Raw genomic sequence first — 20,775 nt, forward strand, 5'->3', positions numbered from 1 at the left:
AATTAATTACTAATGAGGGAATTCTCTTATTCCTCATTAGGTGCAATGTGTTAAATGTTCACAGCCATAATGATGTAGTTGACTGCTACGGTAGGAATTGGGCTACTCTTGTCTCGTACTTTTACTTTGTATACTTAAGTACATTTAAAACCCAGTTTTTATTTACCATGTACTTTTACTCAAGTAGTAAAGTTTATATAGTATTTTTACTGTTACAAGAGTACTTTGGTCTATTGAACTCAAATGTTTGTGTTCCTCCGTACACATTTTACAACTGACCCTGATTTCCAATCTACGTTTTCCTTAAATCTATGTAGTGTCTATTAAAGTTGTTGTTTTGAATTCAGGATGGAGACACAATGTCGGACTACACACGATCAATTTAAGGATTACTCGTCTGACATTTGAAAACTTGGGTACTTTGTGTTTTTCATGCTACCTCACCACAGAACCTGATCTGCCTGAGGCCTTAATGACAAATGTCAGGACAGAGTCTGACCCCAGTCTTCACTTATGTTGACCTCTGGAGGCTTTAGGAAGGACTGCAAGATACCTTAATGTTCCTGTCCAATCATTCTGGGATAGCATGGTTTTCATGTTTTAATTGATAGATTGACCCCCTGCAACGTAAGAGTTTATATTATCACAGCTAACAGTAGAGGTTTCTTTCACAGGGCTGTGTCCCCCTCGTCCACAGTGCTGGAGAGGAGCAGGTACTGTCTATGGTAGAGGAGCAGAGGTCATAGGAGGACTTTCAGAAAAAGAGGAAGTGGATGAGAGCAGTGGTGATATCCCTGATAAAAAATACCTGCTGTCTGCCATTTTTAGGGAGGGGGCTTCCAGAGGTTTTAATGTGAAGGTTAATCAAGAACATCTCATCCCGTCGCTTTTACACTCGACTGCAAATGTGGTGAATCCAGCAGAACATTGTCACCTGCAAGCTGATACTGTGGCCTCAGACATCATCACGCCAGATAGAACAAATGCATGGTTGCTTAAGAAATGCATTTAAAATATTGGTTTAAAAAATGTGATTACATGAAAATCACAGTCGGACACGTCAACAGAAGAACAAAAAAATCTAATCCTGTCACAAATGTAAGATATCAAATTGCCATGCAGAGGTTTTAATGAAGAAAATGTAGAAGGAAATGTCATTAATTAAAAAAAAATGTTGGTATGCATGAGGTGAGATTGGGGTTTGGTTTGACGTCGCAGTAATGCTGAGTGTCAGTGCAGTTTGGGTTTGGTGACAAAGCCTGGAGGCTGCAGACGAGAGAAAACAGTCAGTGTGAGTAGTGGTCAAATTAAAACTCATTTCAATTGGAAACCCGCTAGAATAACAGAAACAAGGACAAATACTAACCAGTCGCACAATTCAACACAAAGATGTGCTCCTCTTTGGTGATGAAATCTCAGCAGTGAAGCTGAACTGAGCTGCCATACACTGTGTGCTGTGCTGTTTTTAATCAAACTTTGTTTATCCAGTGGATAATTATTCTATTACCGCTGCTCTCTGCATTATTTCAGTCATGACTCATGAGACGCTGTGAACCAGCAGACAAGCCTGTGGAGCAATGTAACGTGCGTAAAGCTTTTAAAAGACAAACTTTTTACACTGAGACAACCTGTAAAGCAGCTTTGCACCTTTTCCCCTCCGTTAGACACAAAGTTATGAAATCCACTGGCTCCTGTAAAGTAATGAATCATGTTTATTATAAATCTGAAAGATCAATAAGAAAAAATTGTAAATGATTGAGCTGTGAATAAAGACACATTCAGCAATATCTCAGCACGTGTGGGCCCAACAAGTAGAAAGGCAGGGAAACAGCACCATCTAGTGGTGAAAAACAAGTACAGAATTAACCTGCACAACAATGAACAAAGTGCTGATTTCTTTTGATTGAAACTTGAATTATCTTCAGAGATGATTTACAACCCTGCATCTGTTTTCCGTCAAATTAACGGTGTATTTTATTATACATGTCAAATGTAAACAAAGGTACAAAGATTTGGAATGAAGCAGCACAATCTGGGATATTTTCAACATTGGTAGAGTCATTATCGTAATTATTACTAGCATTATTAGCAATTATGCTAACCATTACAAACAGGGCGTTACATTCTCCTCCACTGTACTCTCATTGGCTGCTGCTGAAGGTGTGTCGGTAGAAAACGTCGGCATTGGCAGCGTGATCCATGGTCAGCGTGGTGCCTAAACTCTGAGCTCCAAGACTGGCGCCGCCGAGAGCCGAGGACTGCCGCAAGCTCAGGAGGCTGTATCCATGGAAACGGCCCTTGAAGTGGTCAGATGAGGCGAGTTTATCGAGGACCTCTGTGAACCCTGGTCAGAGAGAAACAGGAAGTGAGAGTTCGTCGTGACAACAGCGTAACTTTTCATGCCTTAGCAGAGAGTAGCATCGAATCACGTCAATGACAAATTAAGGTCCTGCCCCTCAGCAACCGCTAAAATGAGCCAAGAAAGAGGCAGCTGATGAACCTGGTGTGTGTTTATCTGGTTGTGGATTTATCTTTATACAGCTAGTATGGTAGGTTAGCACCAAGTAGGACACTACGCGGCCCACAAAGGCAAAACTAAAATGAGACAGTCTGGTCTACGAAGGATTTCCAATATTTGTGTCAGCAGCTTGTCCTTCCCCTTACTGCTGTTGCTGCCCCTGAATTGAGACACAGCGATAACGTGAGGCCCCAGGGACACTGACCTGGCTTCAGAAGCTCCCAGCTCTTCCACACCGAACCGACGCACAGGATGGGCAGGCCGTGGTCCCCGCTCAACAGAGGCTGTCAGGAGACCAAGATGTAGTGAAACACGTGGAGTCAGTGTTTATGGCGAATGAGTGAAAACACACCTCTGTGCTGTTGTGCGTGTGTGTGTGTGTGAGGATGTTACCTCTTGTGCTGCAGGCAACACGGCTTCCACATGTTTCCCCAGGACTCTCCCGGCCTGAGTGAACACGTACTGACACAGAGCGTCCCCGGCCTCCGCACCTTAAACGCAAAACACCATTTTTATTTTACCCAACTTATTATTTTCTACTGAGCAGGAAGTGATGGCACCAACTACCTTCAGCCAGCTTCTTGCAGAAACCAGCAAAGTGGGACTTCTGGAAGTCCCTGTAGAGGTGCGGCAGCAAGCCCATCAGATCTGTCACCTGGGATGAATTCAGTTCAAGTTACTACAACACCCCAGTCGGTTTAAAGGTTAAAGGTTAAAGGTCAGCTCTTCCATGCAGCAGAGAGCAGCAGCTGGGAAGTGACTGATTTGGTCTGACCTGGAAATATTCCTCCATGGCTTTTGTGACGTGGGTGATGTCATGAGGAGGAGCGACCAGGTGGTCTCGGGCATCGAACACCGTCTTCACCGCCAAATGAGCGATCCAGAACGCTGAGAGACAGAGAGGTGAATTAAACGTGACATTCTCCAATTTTAAACATGCAGTTTGTCCGTTTTTAATGTTTCTCGTGTCGCCGTGGTTACCCGATCCTTCATCTCCCATCATGTGACCCCAGCCTCCGCAGCCGATCTGCGAGCCATCGGGATTTACTAACTTGCAGTTGGAGCCGGTCCCTGATATCAGCACTACGCCTCCTACAGAGAGAAAAAGACTCTGAGCTGAGCGGACATGAGGATAACGACGGCGTCTAGATGTCACCGAGCCATAAAGTTAGAGAACATCCAGTATAAATGTTATCTCTTATATAGAGCCACACCTGAAGAGGGTAAAGTATCAACCTTTGCATTGTTAAAACATGTTCAGGTCATGATTTCACCTGAGCAGCAAAATGTTCTGAAATTTGACATGGTAAAAATAGTTGAACATCAAAATCCACATTAGAGATTCATATTTAATACAGTGTAAATATAGCCAACTTTTAAAATGGCTATTTACCACAATCGCTAGCGGTTGCCATGGCTCCGATGGCGTCAGTGGTGATGAAGTAGTTCTGGCTGAGACCGGGGAAGCGTTCCTTCATGAGAGCGATCAGTTTGTCGATGGCGTCCTTCTGCTCCCCTCCACTCAGAGACATGCCCTGACACACACACACACACACACTTCTGTATAAGGTCCTTTCATTACAGCTCAGTCAAAGCGTACATGCGTTAGTATGAGATCAGTGGGACTGACCAGTGAGCCCAGTGGCGTGTTTGGATCCAGTCCGGCCTCCACCTTGGCTCTCTGCACCATGTCGTTGATGGTTTCAATACATTTGTCCAGCCCCACCAACTGTGTACACACACACACACACACACACACACACACACACACACACACACACACACACACACACACACACACACACACACACACACACACACACACACACACACACACACACACACACTCTGTATGTATTCAGAATTTGTAGCTTACACAATAAAATGTATTAAAATAAAGTCCCTGTCCCTGCTCACCCAGTGGTTGGTGGACGGTCCCTCTGTCTCTGCCAGGATCCTCCCATCTCCTGACACCAGAACCGCCTTCGAGTGGGTCCCTCCACTGGAGACAGAGGACAGGGGACAGGTGTGGTGAGACAAACACTTCAGTCCATCAAGACCACAACAAAAGAAGCCATTAGGGAAAATGGGAGAACTCACAGAGGAGCGAGCACAGACTCAGATCAAGTACATAAAAAGCTTCAAGAATATTTATATATGGTCATTTTTCTTTAAATGCATACACACAAAAACACACATACACACAGCAGCATTTAAACTGGAAGTGATCACGAGACTTCAGTCAGAGGGGAGAATGAAAGTGGTTCACTACAGGCGGCTGCGCTACTTTTCTACACGGGTAAGGCGAACAAAACAATGACAGGAAACAGGAAACACTAACTTTAACTGACAACTTCAACAAATATCAAGGTTTTTAGTATTTAAAGACTGTCTCACCCCTCTACTCCTCCGAACACGGAGGCCATGTCCTGGTTCCTGTTTATGTCCTGTTCAAGTGCGCAACTATCGCGAGAGGATGTAGCTGAACTCACACCTGCAGTGCAGATTATTGACCAGTAGATGGCATCAGCGTCTGTGTTTTTTATCAGTGGTTCTAAATTAGAGAAATACAGTAAATTATGTGAAAATTAGTATAATCAATTATATAAAATCATATATCATTATATTTTAGTCATATATATATATACACACACACACACACAATTTACTATACTTATTTACTATACTATATACCAGTGGGTTAGGACGAGACCCAGAAGGTCAAAGCATGTTTAAATCAAAAGCAATTTAACAACTATTTAAAAACAACATATTTTAGCCAGCAATGTTACAAAAGCTAAAGAAAACACTACTTAAATTTAAAATAAAACCATGCGAATAATCACCAGCCCTCTGCCACCCACTCATATCCTGTTATAGCCGGTTAATTTACAGCATCACATGAAATACTGCAATACTACGCAACTCTCTGGCATGGTTATAGTTAAGAGCTGCTACATCTATATTTACTTGTTTATATTTAGCAAAGACGTATTATGAACAAGTTGGATTCAAAATATGAACGATAATATGAATGTGCAAATATTAGATTGTTAATGCATCAGTGGAAGGAGTCTCAAACCAAAATGTTTAAAACTTAAAAACAACACTGTGTTGTCTTTCATTGGATTATTATATGTTGTGAAAATAAAAATTTAAGGGTAACAGTAACCAGTAGCTGTAGATGTTCAATAAAATGTACCAGAGAAGTCAAAAATGTCAATACCCAAGTGCACATACCTCAAATGTGTAATCTCCTCATGCACAGTACTTGAGTACTTGTACTTTCCTCGACAAAAAGTGAACGACAGGACATGTACAGACATTTGTTCTCTACTGGAGGAACCCTGGCCAGTTAAAAACCCATTTAATGCCCTGACTCACGGTCTAAAAATCCCCTCTGACTGTCAAGAACAACACTGACCGAGATGAAACACCACGTGCTTATGGGCCTGAAACAGGGACAACAACACTAGGTGACACTGCGAGCCAGCAGGAGGCATCTGCAACACATTAATATGGAGGTCGTTCTGGTCTCGCAAACACAGGCTGCTTAGAGAGAACTTTCAGTCTTTGGCAACGGACATATGTCTGTGGTTCATATATGTTAAAGTACTTACTGTAGGTATAGGGAATCACAGCAGGTTTCTATGAGGTTTACAGTCCTGCTGTAAACTACAACACTTTATTATCATCATATATAATATAATCATCACCTGTGGTTCAGTGCATACAGTTTATTTTACATCATGGTTTATGTATTTGTGTTAGAAAGTTGGTGTGTGTGTGTGTGTGTGTGTGTGCGCGCGTGAGTCAGAGCTGAAGTTACACAAGAGTGAGGAGGAGGAAGAGAAGCTCAGCACGCGCCACTCACTCCTCCTGCAGGAGTATGTCAAGTTTAGCATAGTCCCTATAGTAACAGATGTCAGCCTTTCACAATAAAAGTGTGCACTAAGCGACATAATTCATTTACAGCTTACATTTTTTCTTTAATGCATGTTTATAAAATGGATTTTAACCGCTTTATTTGATCCTTTATCTCTTGCATTCACTTTGTTTTTGTGCTGTATTATATTCGTATATAGTTTATATACATACATACATTATAAACCCAAAAGATGTGTGAACATATTAATAAATACTTCCCCAAATCTCTCAGGTTACCAACAGATAATAATAATAATAATAATATACGTTTTCCAGTTTATCTAATAGTTACAAAGTGCAGATTGTTAAATAAATACATTTGTGCTCTATCAAGTTACCACAAATAAACAGTTGTACTTGAGATCAGATAAATCAGGACACACAGCTCAGTTCTTTTGACCCTGTGGGACAATTACCTACATATTGTCTTGCGCTTAAAATACATTGTTAGTGTTGCTATTTTCCACCTGGCAGAGTGTTTACTATTTGTTTTATTGTGAAGGCTGTAAGCGGATGCCTCAGTGCAACATCTGGAGGCTGATGTTCCGGTGCAGCCGTGCAGGAGGAGAGAGAGAGGCAGCAGAGAGAGAGAGAGAGAGGGGGAGAGAGAGAGAGAGAGAGAGAGAGAGAGGGAGAGAGACCCGGCGACAACATTGAAGACCTCACCTCAAACTTTTCTCTGTGGACCACCGTGACCCTGTGAGGAATCCGCTCCACGTTCCACCATGACCACGCTGAACCTGCGCTCTAACAGCTGGAGGGAGCGGACGTGAGAGAAGGGGGAAGTGAGAATTAAAACCACCCGACACCCAAAAAGTTTGGTCCTGCAGCAAGTTCAAGTCCAAGCTGTGGTTTCTGGAGGGAGAGCAGCCTCTGGAGTGGGAGTGGGCATGGACACCCACGTCAAGGAGGGACAACTGTATGTGCAGCACCAGAAGTTTGGGAAGGTAAAAGTTACATTTTGATGGTTCTGTTGTGGCATTGTTGTTTTTGCTCATTTGTTGATTAATAGAGTTTATTTCTAAGATAATGTCCCTTATAATTAGCGTGTTGAGGATGTTAAACAACACTGAAACGATTAGACACTGACCAGCAATAAATAAAGCAGCTAAATATGAGGAAGTTCCTTTCAGGAAGCTAAAAACAAGATGAAATACATTTTAAACATACTTAATGTCACTGTAGGAATATTATTAGTATCATGTATCATTATTACTCATATGGTGCAGTTTAGAGACACTACAAACCCTTTTAAGTATTTTTTTTATTTAATTCAAGGAAATCAAGGTGTCCCATTAAGTCTTAGAAATGTTCAGAGGTCACAAAAACATGCTGATCCCAGTTGTAAACCAGTAAAGAAGCATTTGGCGTGGCAGTAAATAAACAGGCCGAGCACACATTGGTGCAATTACAGCCCAGTCACTGTGCAAAGAGAGGAAGTTACTGAAGTGTCACTGATCTGATCTGGACTGGTTTTGATGTGGTGGTTTGGAGTGAAGCTACCGTGCATCTGTTTTTTAATCTGTCTGTGTGTGTGGGTGTTGATGTGCTGGTAAAACCCTGGTGCACCGTAGTAAATGTCACTAAATGTCAAAATACACGAAGGTTGGATAGTTGTTGCTTTTGTGAGCTTTTAATGCACTTTTCAAAATCAAGCCATTGAGATTTGTACAACTGGGAAGTTCACACCTCTGCAAACACACCTTCATGTACATCACATGCTTGGACTGCATACTGCTGAAAGGACAGTGATAACACTTGTGTGTGTGTGGGTGCATCTGAGTGTTTGTCTCAGTTCATGGCCTCACAGCAACCTTGCCTTTGGTGTCAGAGCTCCACTGCCGGATAAGAACTCACTTTACTCTTTCAGATTGGTAAAGAGGGTCTTTGTCTCTCCGTCTCTCTCCATCTGGTCATATGACGCGTACCAACACAACACTCTGGCCCCCGTTTCCTGCCCTGAAATCACCGCTCCACAATACATGTTCAGAGCCCTGCAAAAAAAACACAGCTTGAAGTGTTTGCAAGAGAAAACTTCTAATTCTACAAATGATAAAAAAAAAAAACGCCTGAGAGGAGAAGTGAACAGAACAGGAAGCTCGAGTGTTCTATCAGTGTTGAAACTGCCGCTATGGTGAATTATGCAATGCCGCTCGTGGACGTACACGCTCACACATATATAGGCCTCGGTCCTGTGTGCACACTCGGAAAATGTGACTCAAGAGGGAAGGACTCTCTTTCTGACTGCTCTCTCGTGTCATGTCAAGAAATGGCCTTAGCTGTCAAATATCAAGCCTCAATTACATTTATTTGTCAAAGGAGTTTGATAATGACATCTTGGGAATCACTGCTTATTTTTTTAATATGTTCAAATCGGCCGATACATCTGTATCCGAAATGTTTTAGTCATTAACATCAGTTCAGTCAGACAACTCGCGTTCAAGTGTTTATTCAACAGTAGAACAACAGTTTGGCGTCTAGGCTCCGACTTAATCACTCCCCCAGATATGATTACATAGATATGATGGGAGTGATGAGCATATACTTGTAAACCCCACCCCCGTCGGAGCCTACAGGTGGATGCTGGGCTGGTGGAGGGGCTGAAGCAACTGGCAGCAGTTCTAACGCAGCAGCGGGGGGGGCAAGCAAAGGGAGTGATGGGACATCTTTCTCTGCTTAAATAGCTCGCCTGGGTGTGTATTATAGACGATTGTGGAGAGTGAGGTATGTCACATGAGGTATGTCACATGATTGGAGCAGCGCAGCTCGAGCTGGCTGCCTGAACTAGATCAGGCGTCGCTCCATTCTTGCCTCCGCTCCCCAAAATCCATACTGATAGGGCTCTAATGAAAAGTTAGTTGTTTTAAATAATCTATTAAAGAGGCACAGGATGTCTCTATGTACAAATATGCTGCGTCTCTATCAGTATAAACGGCACCTTTCCTTTTCTTCTTTTTGTTGGTTAAGATAAAGTAAGAATTTGAAAGATGACATTTATGGATTATTGGAAAAAAAACCTTGCATGATTGTCATTTTTAAAAAGTTTTTTTTGGGTCATTTATGCCTTAATTTGCTGATATCTTGCAGAGCGCTGACAGGAAATGAGGAGAGAGGAGAGAGGTCTAAGACCTTCAGGCCACTGGGACGCACGCAAACAACAACAGCTACCAACTAGTTCCATCCTTAGTATCTGCACTTGTTAATTTCACTTGGTGCACTAATATTTTCAATAGTCAATATTTGTTATTCTATGATTCAAACTCGGAATTAGATTAAAACATGAGATTAAACTCGATGCAGCGGAGGCCGAGACATCCTGACGTCCACTTCTACCAAACTCAAAACGTTGAGCACACACTTTCTGACGGATAACCCTGATGATGTCATCTGGGTTGTTGTTTCACCATCAGAGCTCCTGGTGACGAGTAAACTCAACTTCACGTACAAAAATAGTTGAACTGAAACTTGGAGATGTGAAAAATGAGAAGCATGTTCAATCTCTGTGTCTCAGACTCCTCTCACATACAGGAACATATTTGCTGCGTCTTCTGAACTGTGACACACACAAAGGTATTCATACCATCCTAAGCACGAGGGTGTCGGCCAATCAGAAGCACATGTGAACAAGGTGAACGGGCTGGGCTGCTCTGTGAAGTGCAGCTAAGATGTACATGAACACAATACGGTCGTTTGTGCAGAGAATATACTGTAGGATAAGACTACTTGCAGTAGCTGACATTTGATTTCATGTCGTGGCTGAAGCGTGTGCATCAGAGCGACGTGAGATTTAGTGCTGGGAAAGTTTCCGTCTGTGCGTGCATCTGCTTGTCCGCCACACGGCTTCACATCCACTGTGCTGCCGTTTCTAGTTTACCTGCAGCCAAAAAAAGCTTTTGGCCTCATGCTGATGTGAATGGTTCCGCAGCAGCACTACAGACAACAGCTCGGGCCTCGCCGCCACTTGAACAGACTGGGTGTGCCAGGATAAAGTGGTATTACACACCCTGAGGCGGCTACATTCACACGTCAGAGTTTCATGTCTGAAGTAATAATTCGCGCATGGATTAATAGGACTGGGTGTCATCAGACACTTAATCATACTTTTTTAAGAAAAGTAACACCCCCTCTTTTGTAGTAAGAAGCAAGCTGACGAAGGAAAATGTGTAATTGTCCGTATACTCTCTGCAGCAGATGTATTTTAAGGTTGAGTGGTGTGGTTTTTTTATTTGGTCATGCATGGGAAGGACTGATTAAGCTTGTGCAGAAACAAGAATTACAGAGTTCTTACTCACTCTTTTACCGGTGTAGTTTTCTTTCCACTGCCATTGGCTTTTTCTTCATGTGATTCCATATGAGTTAATGTAACTCAGCACAAGACGTCCTCCTCTATCACTGTGATCCTCTTGTAGTTGAATTAATAGGTGATCTGTTTTAGAGACGGACCGGGCCAATGTCGATATGAGGGAGTCAAAATTGCAGATACAGATATTTCAGCTGATATATATATATATATATATATATATATTTAAAATTGTCTCGATCCAACAATAATGACAAAATTGGCAATTGTTTTCAAGATGTCATTGTGAAACCCTTCTGATGAAGAAGTGTAACTGAGTCCTGATATTTTACAGTTATACCACACACATACTTAATTATGGAAAAACTATAAATAGACAGAAAACAGAAATACAACCAAACATACATCCATCATCTAAACTATAATTCCTTCAAGGGAAAAACATAAATGCACATCTTTTCCGCAATGTTGACTCTGTAAATATAAAAGTCTTTATATCGGCAAACAATAACCCCGATACCTCAGTGTAGAGATCTTGTCACTGTGGCCTGAATTCACGCGTTAAACAAAGACAAAGATATTAACTGTTGAATGGACGCTGTAACCGACAAAAGGCAGATTTTTGGCTTTTGTTGGACAATCGGGCTATGACTCAGTTTATGTTTTCACAAGAGAATCTTTTTGATCTCCCTGCAGGGTTGGTCCTTCTCCTCTGAGTCAGTCATTGCACAATTTCAATAGGGTTGATTATCGCTTAGATTGCATTCAGTTTCCCACACTGCTTATCGTTTCCTGTGATTATAATCAAACCTGATTTCCACTTCAAAAACCACATTTTCATCATAAATGAAATGATAATATTGTACTAACATTGTTTTCAGGATGATCAAATAGAGTTTTTTTCATGAGAAACGTTGCAGTGTTGCGCCACGGCTTCATCTCACACTTCTTCCATTACATGCAGTTAGTGTCAGACAGTGGTGACTCTTCGTGTGTCATGTACAGCCACAGCTTTGAGTGCTTTTGTCTGCAGACATGAATCCAAATCAAAGCAAAAATTTGAATTATTTAAAGCTGCAGTAGGTGGGATCGCTAGAAAATGTAGATGCACGGGCTTCATTGGTGCACACGTGACCCGGGAACTTTTTATTGCTTTTATTGTCTCTCTTTTATTTTTCGATAATACGCTCTCTACCTATTTTTGATTGCTTCTGGCAGTTGTTACCAAAGCTGGAATAGTGACCTTTCCTGTAGGATTTTTCCACCGTTGATTCATGGCCGGCTTTTCACCGAAGAGGCGTGCAGCCAATAGGAGCGCCCTCTGTCTCTGAACTGCTCTGTGATTAGTCAAAGTCTCAGAGCCTAGATTCCTCTCGGATCACTTTATTTACATTTGCAAATTGTTGCTCATAATGAAAGAAATATGTGACCTTCCCTAGTTTTAATCTTTTAATCTTTTAATCTTATTCTGAAATACGTGACATAGTATCTACAAGTTTCTCAAAATAACACAGTGGTTTGGACATGCAAAATTAAATGTGATGTAAATTCATAAACAAATGAACACGCCGAGCGCACACCGAAGAACCAACAGGATCAGTCTCCTCATCGTCATAGGAGAAAAAGAAAAACCATTTCACAAGAAAAACCAAAACTGTCACCATGTCCCCTACGTTGTTGAAAGACAGGAAGAACAAACAGGGCCTGCCTGAGGTGAAGACGTTTCAAAAAACAACAACATATTGATGGAAACGAATGTTTGTTGACGTCCATGAAAGGATGATTTTTATTCTTCCTTTCTTTCCAAACTGCTCAGTGACTTACTTGCGTGTTTTTTTTGTCGATTACAAACTGAAAGAATGTTTCAAACCTACGCTGAAAGAATTATGCAAGATGGACTAAAAGGCTCGCCACTCGGCAGCCATCTTGGCGACACCCACGGGCGGTTATTTTAGATTTAACAAAGCAAGGCTTCTTTCTACATGACAGAGGAGAGGAAGAACGGAAAATCCGTCGCAAAAAGCTGCTTAAAAAGAAAAACTGTTAAGAGCCTCTTGTAGTTCTTGAAGCTTTTGCTTTCTTTAATAATTTCTATTTGGAAATGTGAGTGTGTCACCGTGACACTGAAGCCAGTGTGTTGTTTTCGGGAGTGAAGCACACACACACACACACATGCACTTGTATCCGATCTAATTCTGTTGTGTTCTGGTGAACAGGCAGGTCATCAGTGAGGAAGTCTCCCTCCCTCCGTCTGTCATCTCTCTTTTGCATAATTTCCACTCTGTGTATTTGTGGATGATAACGGCCTGTTGCCTTATATGGAACAGCAGTTTCACATGCAGGAAGTGAGTGCTGCAACAGATGGTCTAGAACGGACCAAGGGAATATTTAAAACAATACAAACAGATACACACACACACACACACACACACACACACACACACACACACACACACACACACACACACACACACACACACACACACACACACACACACACACACACACACACACACACACACACAAAGTGAGACACACCTGGGTGCAGAAGAAGGAAGCGAATCCCAGAGAAAATGAAAATCCCACACGTTTCCTGTCCTTTCTGGCAGTTGTTGTGTTTGAGATGTAGAAACCGATGAAGCTGGTTTTCACATGACGAGGCCTTTACAGCTTATTAAGAGCTGAGGGTTAACTATTAGAATGTGCAGCGTATGGGGCGTGTTGCTGCTGTTATATCAGGAGCATCTATCAAATACCACAATTAGACCTTTAAACTGACTCACACGCCTCCTGTTTCCGTGCTGTGAGTATTTTTACGTAATGTTTCCACTTCTGTTACACTTTTTTAACAGCTAACAGCTTTTTTAAACAGCTTTTCAAATGAAGATTTAACAAACAAAACCCAGAACTAAGCAAATTTATTTCACATATCAGGCAACAGCACTTCATTCCCATTTTCCTCTATTGATTCCTTAAGTAAAAGATCTAAATACTATGTCCACCATTGGCAATGTTTGCAGTAAGAACATGACGACTATACAGCGGCATCCAGTTTAGCTGGTGAACAGTATATCTGGGCTAATATGCAACATTAATATCCAGTATCAATATGTCGGCATAAATGTGAGTGTGTGTTTATTTATTTATATATATATATATATATATATATATTTTTTTTTTAATTTGAAGTATCACTGTTAGAGAACCTAGTTTGGGACCTCGGGCCAACACTGTATTCCAGATTATTTCAGAATAAAAGTTTTCAGTTGGGATAGAAGGTACAGGAACAACCGAGTCTTGATGTTTTACAGTTTAACCCTAAGCTTTAAAATAAATAAATGAAAACACAAATACAACCAAATATATAGAACGTAAATAGAAAAAACACAACGTAAACATGGATGCACATCTTCTCTGCATTGTTTATTCTCTAAAATAAAAGTTTTCATATCAGCAAACATAAAAGGCTTATTCTGATATTTCTGTGAAAGGTTGATATTTTACTGGCCAACTAATAAATCAGTTGGTTTCTATACCAACAGGCAACAAATATCTACAGTATATAAATGTCATCAATATCTGTCGGGCTGTAGTTAGTTGCTGTTACACTGGATACACACGGATCTGTGAGCTGCTTGAAGGTCATGTTGATTTTCAGATGTATCGCTTGATGTTCTTTTGTTCAAGCTGTAAAAAAAATAAAAGCTCACTGAGCAGGGATCATTTCAGGACCTGTAGTTGTCGTGTTTCTTCTTCGTTCGCTGGATTTTCCCTGCTGGCTGAATGATTCTCAAAATGCTGACCTTCCTGTCACAAGCTCAGCTCATTGAATGTAGGGGAAACACACACACACACACACACATCTAGAGGGTACAAGGGATGATGGGGACTTCCCAAATCATTTCATTTCTGTTTTCTAGTGCAGTTTCTCCATATGTGAACTACTTTCTGTAGTGATCGCGCATAATCTCACATTGTGCCACCATGTCCACTGTTGACACTGAACATCCGGAGTCTAAAACACCTTCGCTGTGCGTCTTATTGCTCAGTATTGTGTATCATGTTGGTCGTGTCCCTGTTTGTTCCCCAGGGAGGAAGAGATCATTGTTGGCTCTTCCTCCTCGCTGTTGTCCTCGGGGAGAAACGAGGCCCCCGTCACCTCGTTTGAAACCAGTCATGTCATGTTTTTAACCTGTTAGGGACCTCGGATCAGGGCTGTGTCAGGTTATTCTTTAGTTGGAAGTGGTGTAAAATATATATATGTTATCTAACCTCATGAAATGAAGGAAAAAAAGTCATACCAGCAGTTATAGTCTGATATTTATTGAAGCGGGTGTATTTACTAAAATGGTTTTTCATTCACACAATCTCGAGCCACACATATGCTCAGCAATAATGGCAGTGTTATCGAAAACATGAAGTGATAAAGGAAATTAGATAAAGTAAATTTAAATAAAATCAAGTAGATGTCAATAAATAAAAGGAAAAGTATCAAATTTTTCAGAGGTAAGTAAACGAACAAGAAAAACAAGCAGATATGCAGAAGAGTGTTGGACAGAAGCCTCATGGCCTGGTGGTTACTTCAAAATAAAAGCTTGAAATGCGCTCAACATCCCAAACTAACAGTATGAGGTGGATTTGATTTTAACAAAGTGAATATAATATCCTTGTAATTGCACAGAGCAGTGTCATTATGTGGTTATTTCTGCTCTTTGGTCCAGATTGTCACCAGCTTTAACTATTTGGATCAAATAGTAAAAAACCAGAGCAGGACCTGTTTTGATTGTTTGGAGGGTGAATGGTTCTTTTCTCTCTGAGCAGTGATGACTAATGCTCTTAACCGTGATTCGCTGCTGGTGATTGAATGCAGGGGAAACAACGGTGTGTGGAATAGATCTGAGTCAAGCTTCAGTGGGTTTATCACCACACGCCTCCCACATGAAGGCCCCAGTCGGCAGACTCAAACAGTTTACTTGACTCAATTCTTCTGTGCACGTTAACATTTTCTTTTCTCTACTCATCCATCTTTAATACATTGTGGCCAACTCTGCATTTGACCTTTCCTTCATTGCTACCTGAACAAACCACATTTCCTTTCTCAGACAGACAATTTCAGTTTCTGCTTTCAACCTCCTCGTTTTCCTGTCATCCTCTACCCAGTTTGTCTACTTTCAGTTTTAGTTTGAAGGAGACATGTGATGCTTTCTCAGTTTTTCTTTCCTTTAGTGTTATGTTGTTTTTTTGTGTTGTGTATGTATTTCTTGATTTATCAGAGCTTTTCTTAGCCAACTGCAATTTGAAATAATGATGATGAGGCTCTAAAACCGAAACAATGAGCTGAAAAGGGCTAAAAGGCTCAATAGAGATGAGGGTTTCAGCATAGTTAACCTGCACAACATGTATAAGGTTAAAGGTCCGGTGTGTAAGATTTAGGTGAAAGGGTTCTATTGGCAGAAATTGAATATAAAATAATCCTAGCGATGTTTTCATTAGTGTGTAAACATCTCAATTGTAAGAATTGTTGTTTTCTTTACCCTTGGAATGGGCCCTTTATATTTAAATACTTTATATTTACATCAGATGTCACTAAATTCTACACACTGAACCTTTAAGTATGGAATAAAAAAGTTGTCTAATAGTGTCTGAGTTCATCACTATGATATAACTACACAAGAAGTTTTGATGCTGTGTTGGTATGAAAATAATAATATTAACTTTCTCTCTTCTTCTCCTTAGAAATGGAAGAAGAACTGGTTGGTCCTATACCCCGCCAGCCAAAATGGCATCGCACGCCTTGAGTTCTACGACTCGGCCTCAGGCAGCGGGGGCGGGGCCAGCGGAGGCTCGGGAAGCGGGTCCAATGAGAAAACCAGGAAGCTGGACAAGAAGATCATCCGCTTGTCCGAGTGCATCTCCATCCTGCCGGCGCTGACGGAGAGCTGCCCCAAAGAGAACATGGCGGCCTTCTGCGTGGAAACCAACGACAAGACGTACGTGTTCTCCGCAGAGAAGAACGCCGCCATGGAATGGATGAATACCATGTGTGACATCGCATTTCAGGTAACTCTACTCTTTTCCTCCTCCTTTATCTTGCAGGTACGTGGATGTGTGTCTCATACAAAGCAGGTTGACTGATACCATTGTGTGTTTGCTTTAAACAGTGTGACTAAGCCATGGGTGGATGTGTGAGGTTTTAAGTCGAAGCTTCCTCCTTGTGTTGAAATTCTTTTTGTGCTCTCATTGTCTTATTTTGTGAATTCAAACAAAGTAACACAATATTCTGAATTTGGTCGGAAAGAACTGCTGCTTTAAATTCAGTTTTCAACAATGTTTGCGTCAGTCTGCCAAATGTTCCCACAAGGCCCTGGAGGGTCCTCGCAGGCCACAACTATTGAGTGAGCTAACACGCACATACACATGAACATAACATACTGTATCTGCAGAAAGGAAACCAGAGGGAGTTTCCTGGAGGAAGAGTCCATCCGCTTCACTCACTGTTGCACACACTAACTCTAACTCTTCATTCTCTTTCCCTTTCTCTTATATCACTCTTTCTCTGTCCTTTTAGTGTTGATACTGAAAAGCTCCCAGTTTCTTTCACTCTATAATCTCAAGAGCAAACTCCTGCATGTTATGTGAAGACTAAAGGGTTCAGGGTAGTGGTGCAGTGTATAGCACCGCGCGTCTGTTGCAGGTTAATCCTCCGGAGAATCTCCTGCTGTTTTCTCACACGAGCTCATTCGGGACATTATCCAGAGTTTTTACTAGAGGGTCGGCAGGAGAAACTCCCCTCACATTTGCGCTCTCACACACAGCCCCTCCGCAGAATGTCCGGGGTTCAGTTCATGCCTGACAGCAGCTTCTGTGTTTGGTCCACAGGGAGGCAGCGGAAGCAGCGGCAGTACGGTCGCCGACTCTAATGGAGGACCCCAGAACATGGAGATGTCTGAAAACCTTATCTACTACTCCAGAGAGGAAGGTGAGGATAAAAAAAAGGCTAACATCATTAAAGATTTCAAGAAAAACGTTATCAACATATAAGTTATACATATCCCCCATCCTCTCCTCGCAGTGAACGAGTTCTGGGTGAGCACTCAGCGAACCGAGGCGTCGGAGCGCAGCGGCCTGGTGGGGAGCTACTGGCTGAAAGCCGAAACCGACGTCTTGATCTTGAAAGAGCCGATGACCAAGAGGAACGTCCTGGTGTGGCCCTACAAGCTGCTGAGGAGATATGGGAGAGACCGGGTGGGTACTGATGAGAAATGATCGATCTCTGACAACACCTGACAACAGGCTGAGGAAGCTTGTTACGTTAAATTTAGTCCCAGGCTGTGACGATTGGTTATTAGGAAGTGCACAAGACACTTTAAGTAACTGTATGCGCGCATGTGGTCAGAGTTTTGATGTCAGAGATATTAAGCTATTTAGGCTGTGGTTGTTTCGGCATTTCAAACTCCTCTGTAGACATTTATTCAGTCACATGAACTTGGCCACACATTCAACTCTGTAATTTGTCCCTAACTCCATAGGTGATGTTTTCATTCGAGGCGGGTCGGCGCTGCGACTCGGGCCCAGGCAACTTCACCTTCGAAACCAAGCAAGGCAACGAGATCTTCACGCTGGTGAACCAGGCCATCCAGTCGCAAAAGGCTCTGACAGAGGATCCCCACCTCAGCTGCCCCTTGAACTTCGACCCAGACTGCCCCTCGACGCTGCAGCACATACGCAATGCTGCCAGCGTGACGGGAAGCGGCGACAGCAGCAGCTGCAGCAGTCGTGAGGCAGACGGCGATTCGGGTGGCAGCAAGCCGGGGTCTGCTGACGGCGTGCTGGGGAAGAGAGAGGTGGGAGACGGAGGAGGAAGCGGAGCCGGAAGAGGGCAGGGAGGTGGAGCAGCAGCAGCAGCAGCAGGACTTAAAGGCAGGAGTTTACCAGAACCACCAGCCATGTCAGGGGTTTTGGGAGGAGAAGGGGCCCCTCCACGGACTCTTAGAGGGCACGCGACAGGAAAAGGTCTTTCCTCAGCTGATGAACATGCTGGACTTTATTCTGAGCCAGCTGACTCGGTCCGTCTGCCTCTGTACAGTTCTGAGTGCCTCTACTCGGACCCGGTGGACAGCATCAAGGGGCAGAACCAGACCAGCAACTCATCCACCCCTCCAGTGCCCAGCCCACGACTCCGACCTGTGGGAGATGAGGCCTCGGCAGGTGGCACCCAAGGGGATCATCACCACAGAAAGCATCCTGACCTGTACTCACATGTGTACGACCAGATCAGCCTGGAGTTACTCCAGAAAACAAGTGCTCTGAATCTGAACGGGGCGGCAGGGGGAGGAAGAGGCGTGGGAAGAGGGGTGAACAGTAACAGGCGACCCCCTGGAGGCCAAGCGGAGGGCGCTGCGTCACCTCCCGCTCCTCCCTCGGAGCACATATACGACGAACCAGAGGGCTGCGCCAAAGGAAGTGCACCCGCTAGTTTAGAGATGAGTATCTACAGCGAGGCCCGTTTGGAGCCTTACAGCCAGAAAAGACAGGAAGTGGTGGCAGCCCCATCAGGACACTCTCCGCCGCAACTGGGCCCGAGCCGTGGCACAGCGCCTCCTTCTGCAGCTTTAAGGGGGCGAAAACCGGTCACTGCTCCCAAACCTGGAAGGGACGTGTTCGGTCGGAAGGAGCCAGTGCCACTGCCCCCTGGGAAACATGGCGGTAATATGAACAACAACAACATTTGGGGAGGAGGAGGAGGGAATGAGCTGTTCAGCGAAGTGTCGAAAGAGACGCCTGTGAGCTCCTGGTGTAGCCAGAACCAGCAGGCACCGCAGAGATCACCTGATGTTATCTATGACAACTTGGGAGATATTTAACATCTTTATTCCAAACGTGGACTGAACATTTTTATCCTTTTAAATAAGAGAGACGACGAAGAAAATGAGAACTAAGCACATTTTCTCATTTCTTCCATCTTTGGACTGGATTAATTATTTGAGACAGTCGATCCATTTGCTCTGGATTAGCTCACAACTATGAGAAAACCACATTATGATGGTATTTTATGCAACTGTTGTCGGGCCACCCTGTGTGTGTGTGTGTGTGTGTTTAAGAAAGAGGGAGAGTGAGTGTTTGTATGGCGAAACCCATAATTGGTGTACGAAGCCACAGTGCGGTCGTAGAAACAGAAACCGTATGGATTTGCCAAAAGGAGCTCGGCCTACAGGCTTCACTGCAACAAGCTGAGAGAGCAGCTTGTTGCAGTGACTGGGAAACTGTTGCTTTTCTGTTTCTCCACAGTTTGGGACAATGTGACGACGAGGACTTGATCTTTGACCGGATTGGAGCTTTCTCTTTTTGGGTGGCTGGGACTTGGAACTTTTGTGTTCTCTGGACTGATGACTTATCTTAATTCCCACCAAAATAAAGATGTAGAACATTTTCAGCCCAGAACACTAATATGTGACGTGGTTGCATCTTAGGATCCACTCGTCCACAAAACTTCGCTGTTCCCGTTTTGGAGGAGGCATGAAAAGTGGGACTTTTGGACCCTATGTTGACGTACATGGTTCATAAAGGGTTTATAGATTCACATTGGCAACTTGTTGCACAAGATAAAATAATGTTATGTTTCTCTGTACGGACTAACTAACCAACCCCCTGTAATGTGTCAGTACTTGTGTGTATGTGTCAGAAACAGCTGTGCTGTCTGTAAATATTACTAAAAATAAAAATGTCTCAGAAAACATAAAGCAACAAACTCCCCTAAATGCAGCATCACTACTTCCCCTGTGTGATTTATCTCATCATGAGCCAATTAGACACAGTTATCTTGTCTTTGAAAAGACTTTTCTGTTCTGGAGCGAGTGGGACAGTGAAACAGTCTGACCTCATCCTCCACTTCCCTCCCTCCGCCACGCTCTGTTTTTGTTGTTTCAGGCGGTTTCCAACCACTTAATCGTACCGTTAATGTCGAGCCTCGAAAAACGAAACAAAGACGTCCTTTCTTACTTTGCCTGTCTTTCTCGCTTCCTTTCTTTTC

General features: G+C 42.9%; 2 protein-coding genes across 2 annotated transcripts; one reads left to right on the forward strand and one right to left on the reverse strand.

The window, feature by feature from the left end:
• Positions 1–1,694: 1,694 nt before the first annotated feature.
• Positions 1,695–7,247, reverse strand: nagk (N-acetylglucosamine kinase). The gene is made up of 11 exons (XM_035148504.2): positions 7,112–7,247; positions 4,916–5,072; positions 4,436–4,520; positions 4,149–4,247; positions 3,912–4,053; positions 3,500–3,610; positions 3,294–3,406; positions 3,086–3,173; positions 2,912–3,009; positions 2,724–2,802; positions 1,695–2,344 (listed from the first exon to the last, which is right to left on the reverse strand). Exons 2-11 carry the CDS (start codon positions 4,942–4,944, stop codon positions 2,142–2,144), a joined length of 1,047 nt encoding a protein of 348 aa, XP_035004395.1. The 5' UTR covers positions 4,945–5,072; positions 7,112–7,247; the 3' UTR covers positions 1,695–2,141.
• An 11-nt stretch (positions 7,248–7,258) lies between these two features.
• dok1b (docking protein 1b) lies at positions 7,259–20,489 on the forward strand. Its single transcript, XM_035148503.2, has 5 exons — positions 7,259–7,392; positions 16,482–16,805; positions 17,625–17,724; positions 17,818–17,990; positions 18,275–20,489. Exons 1-5 carry the CDS (start codon positions 7,336–7,338, stop codon positions 19,607–19,609), a joined length of 1,989 nt encoding a protein of 662 aa, XP_035004394.1. The 5' UTR covers positions 7,259–7,335; the 3' UTR covers positions 19,610–20,489.
• The last annotated feature ends 286 nt before the right edge of the window (positions 20,490–20,775 follow it).

This window comes from Hippoglossus stenolepis, chromosome 23, assembly GCF_022539355.2.
Source record: "Hippoglossus stenolepis isolate QCI-W04-F060 chromosome 23, HSTE1.2, whole genome shotgun sequence".
Classification (NCBI taxonomy): domain Eukaryota; kingdom Metazoa; phylum Chordata; class Actinopteri; order Pleuronectiformes; family Pleuronectidae; genus Hippoglossus; species Hippoglossus stenolepis.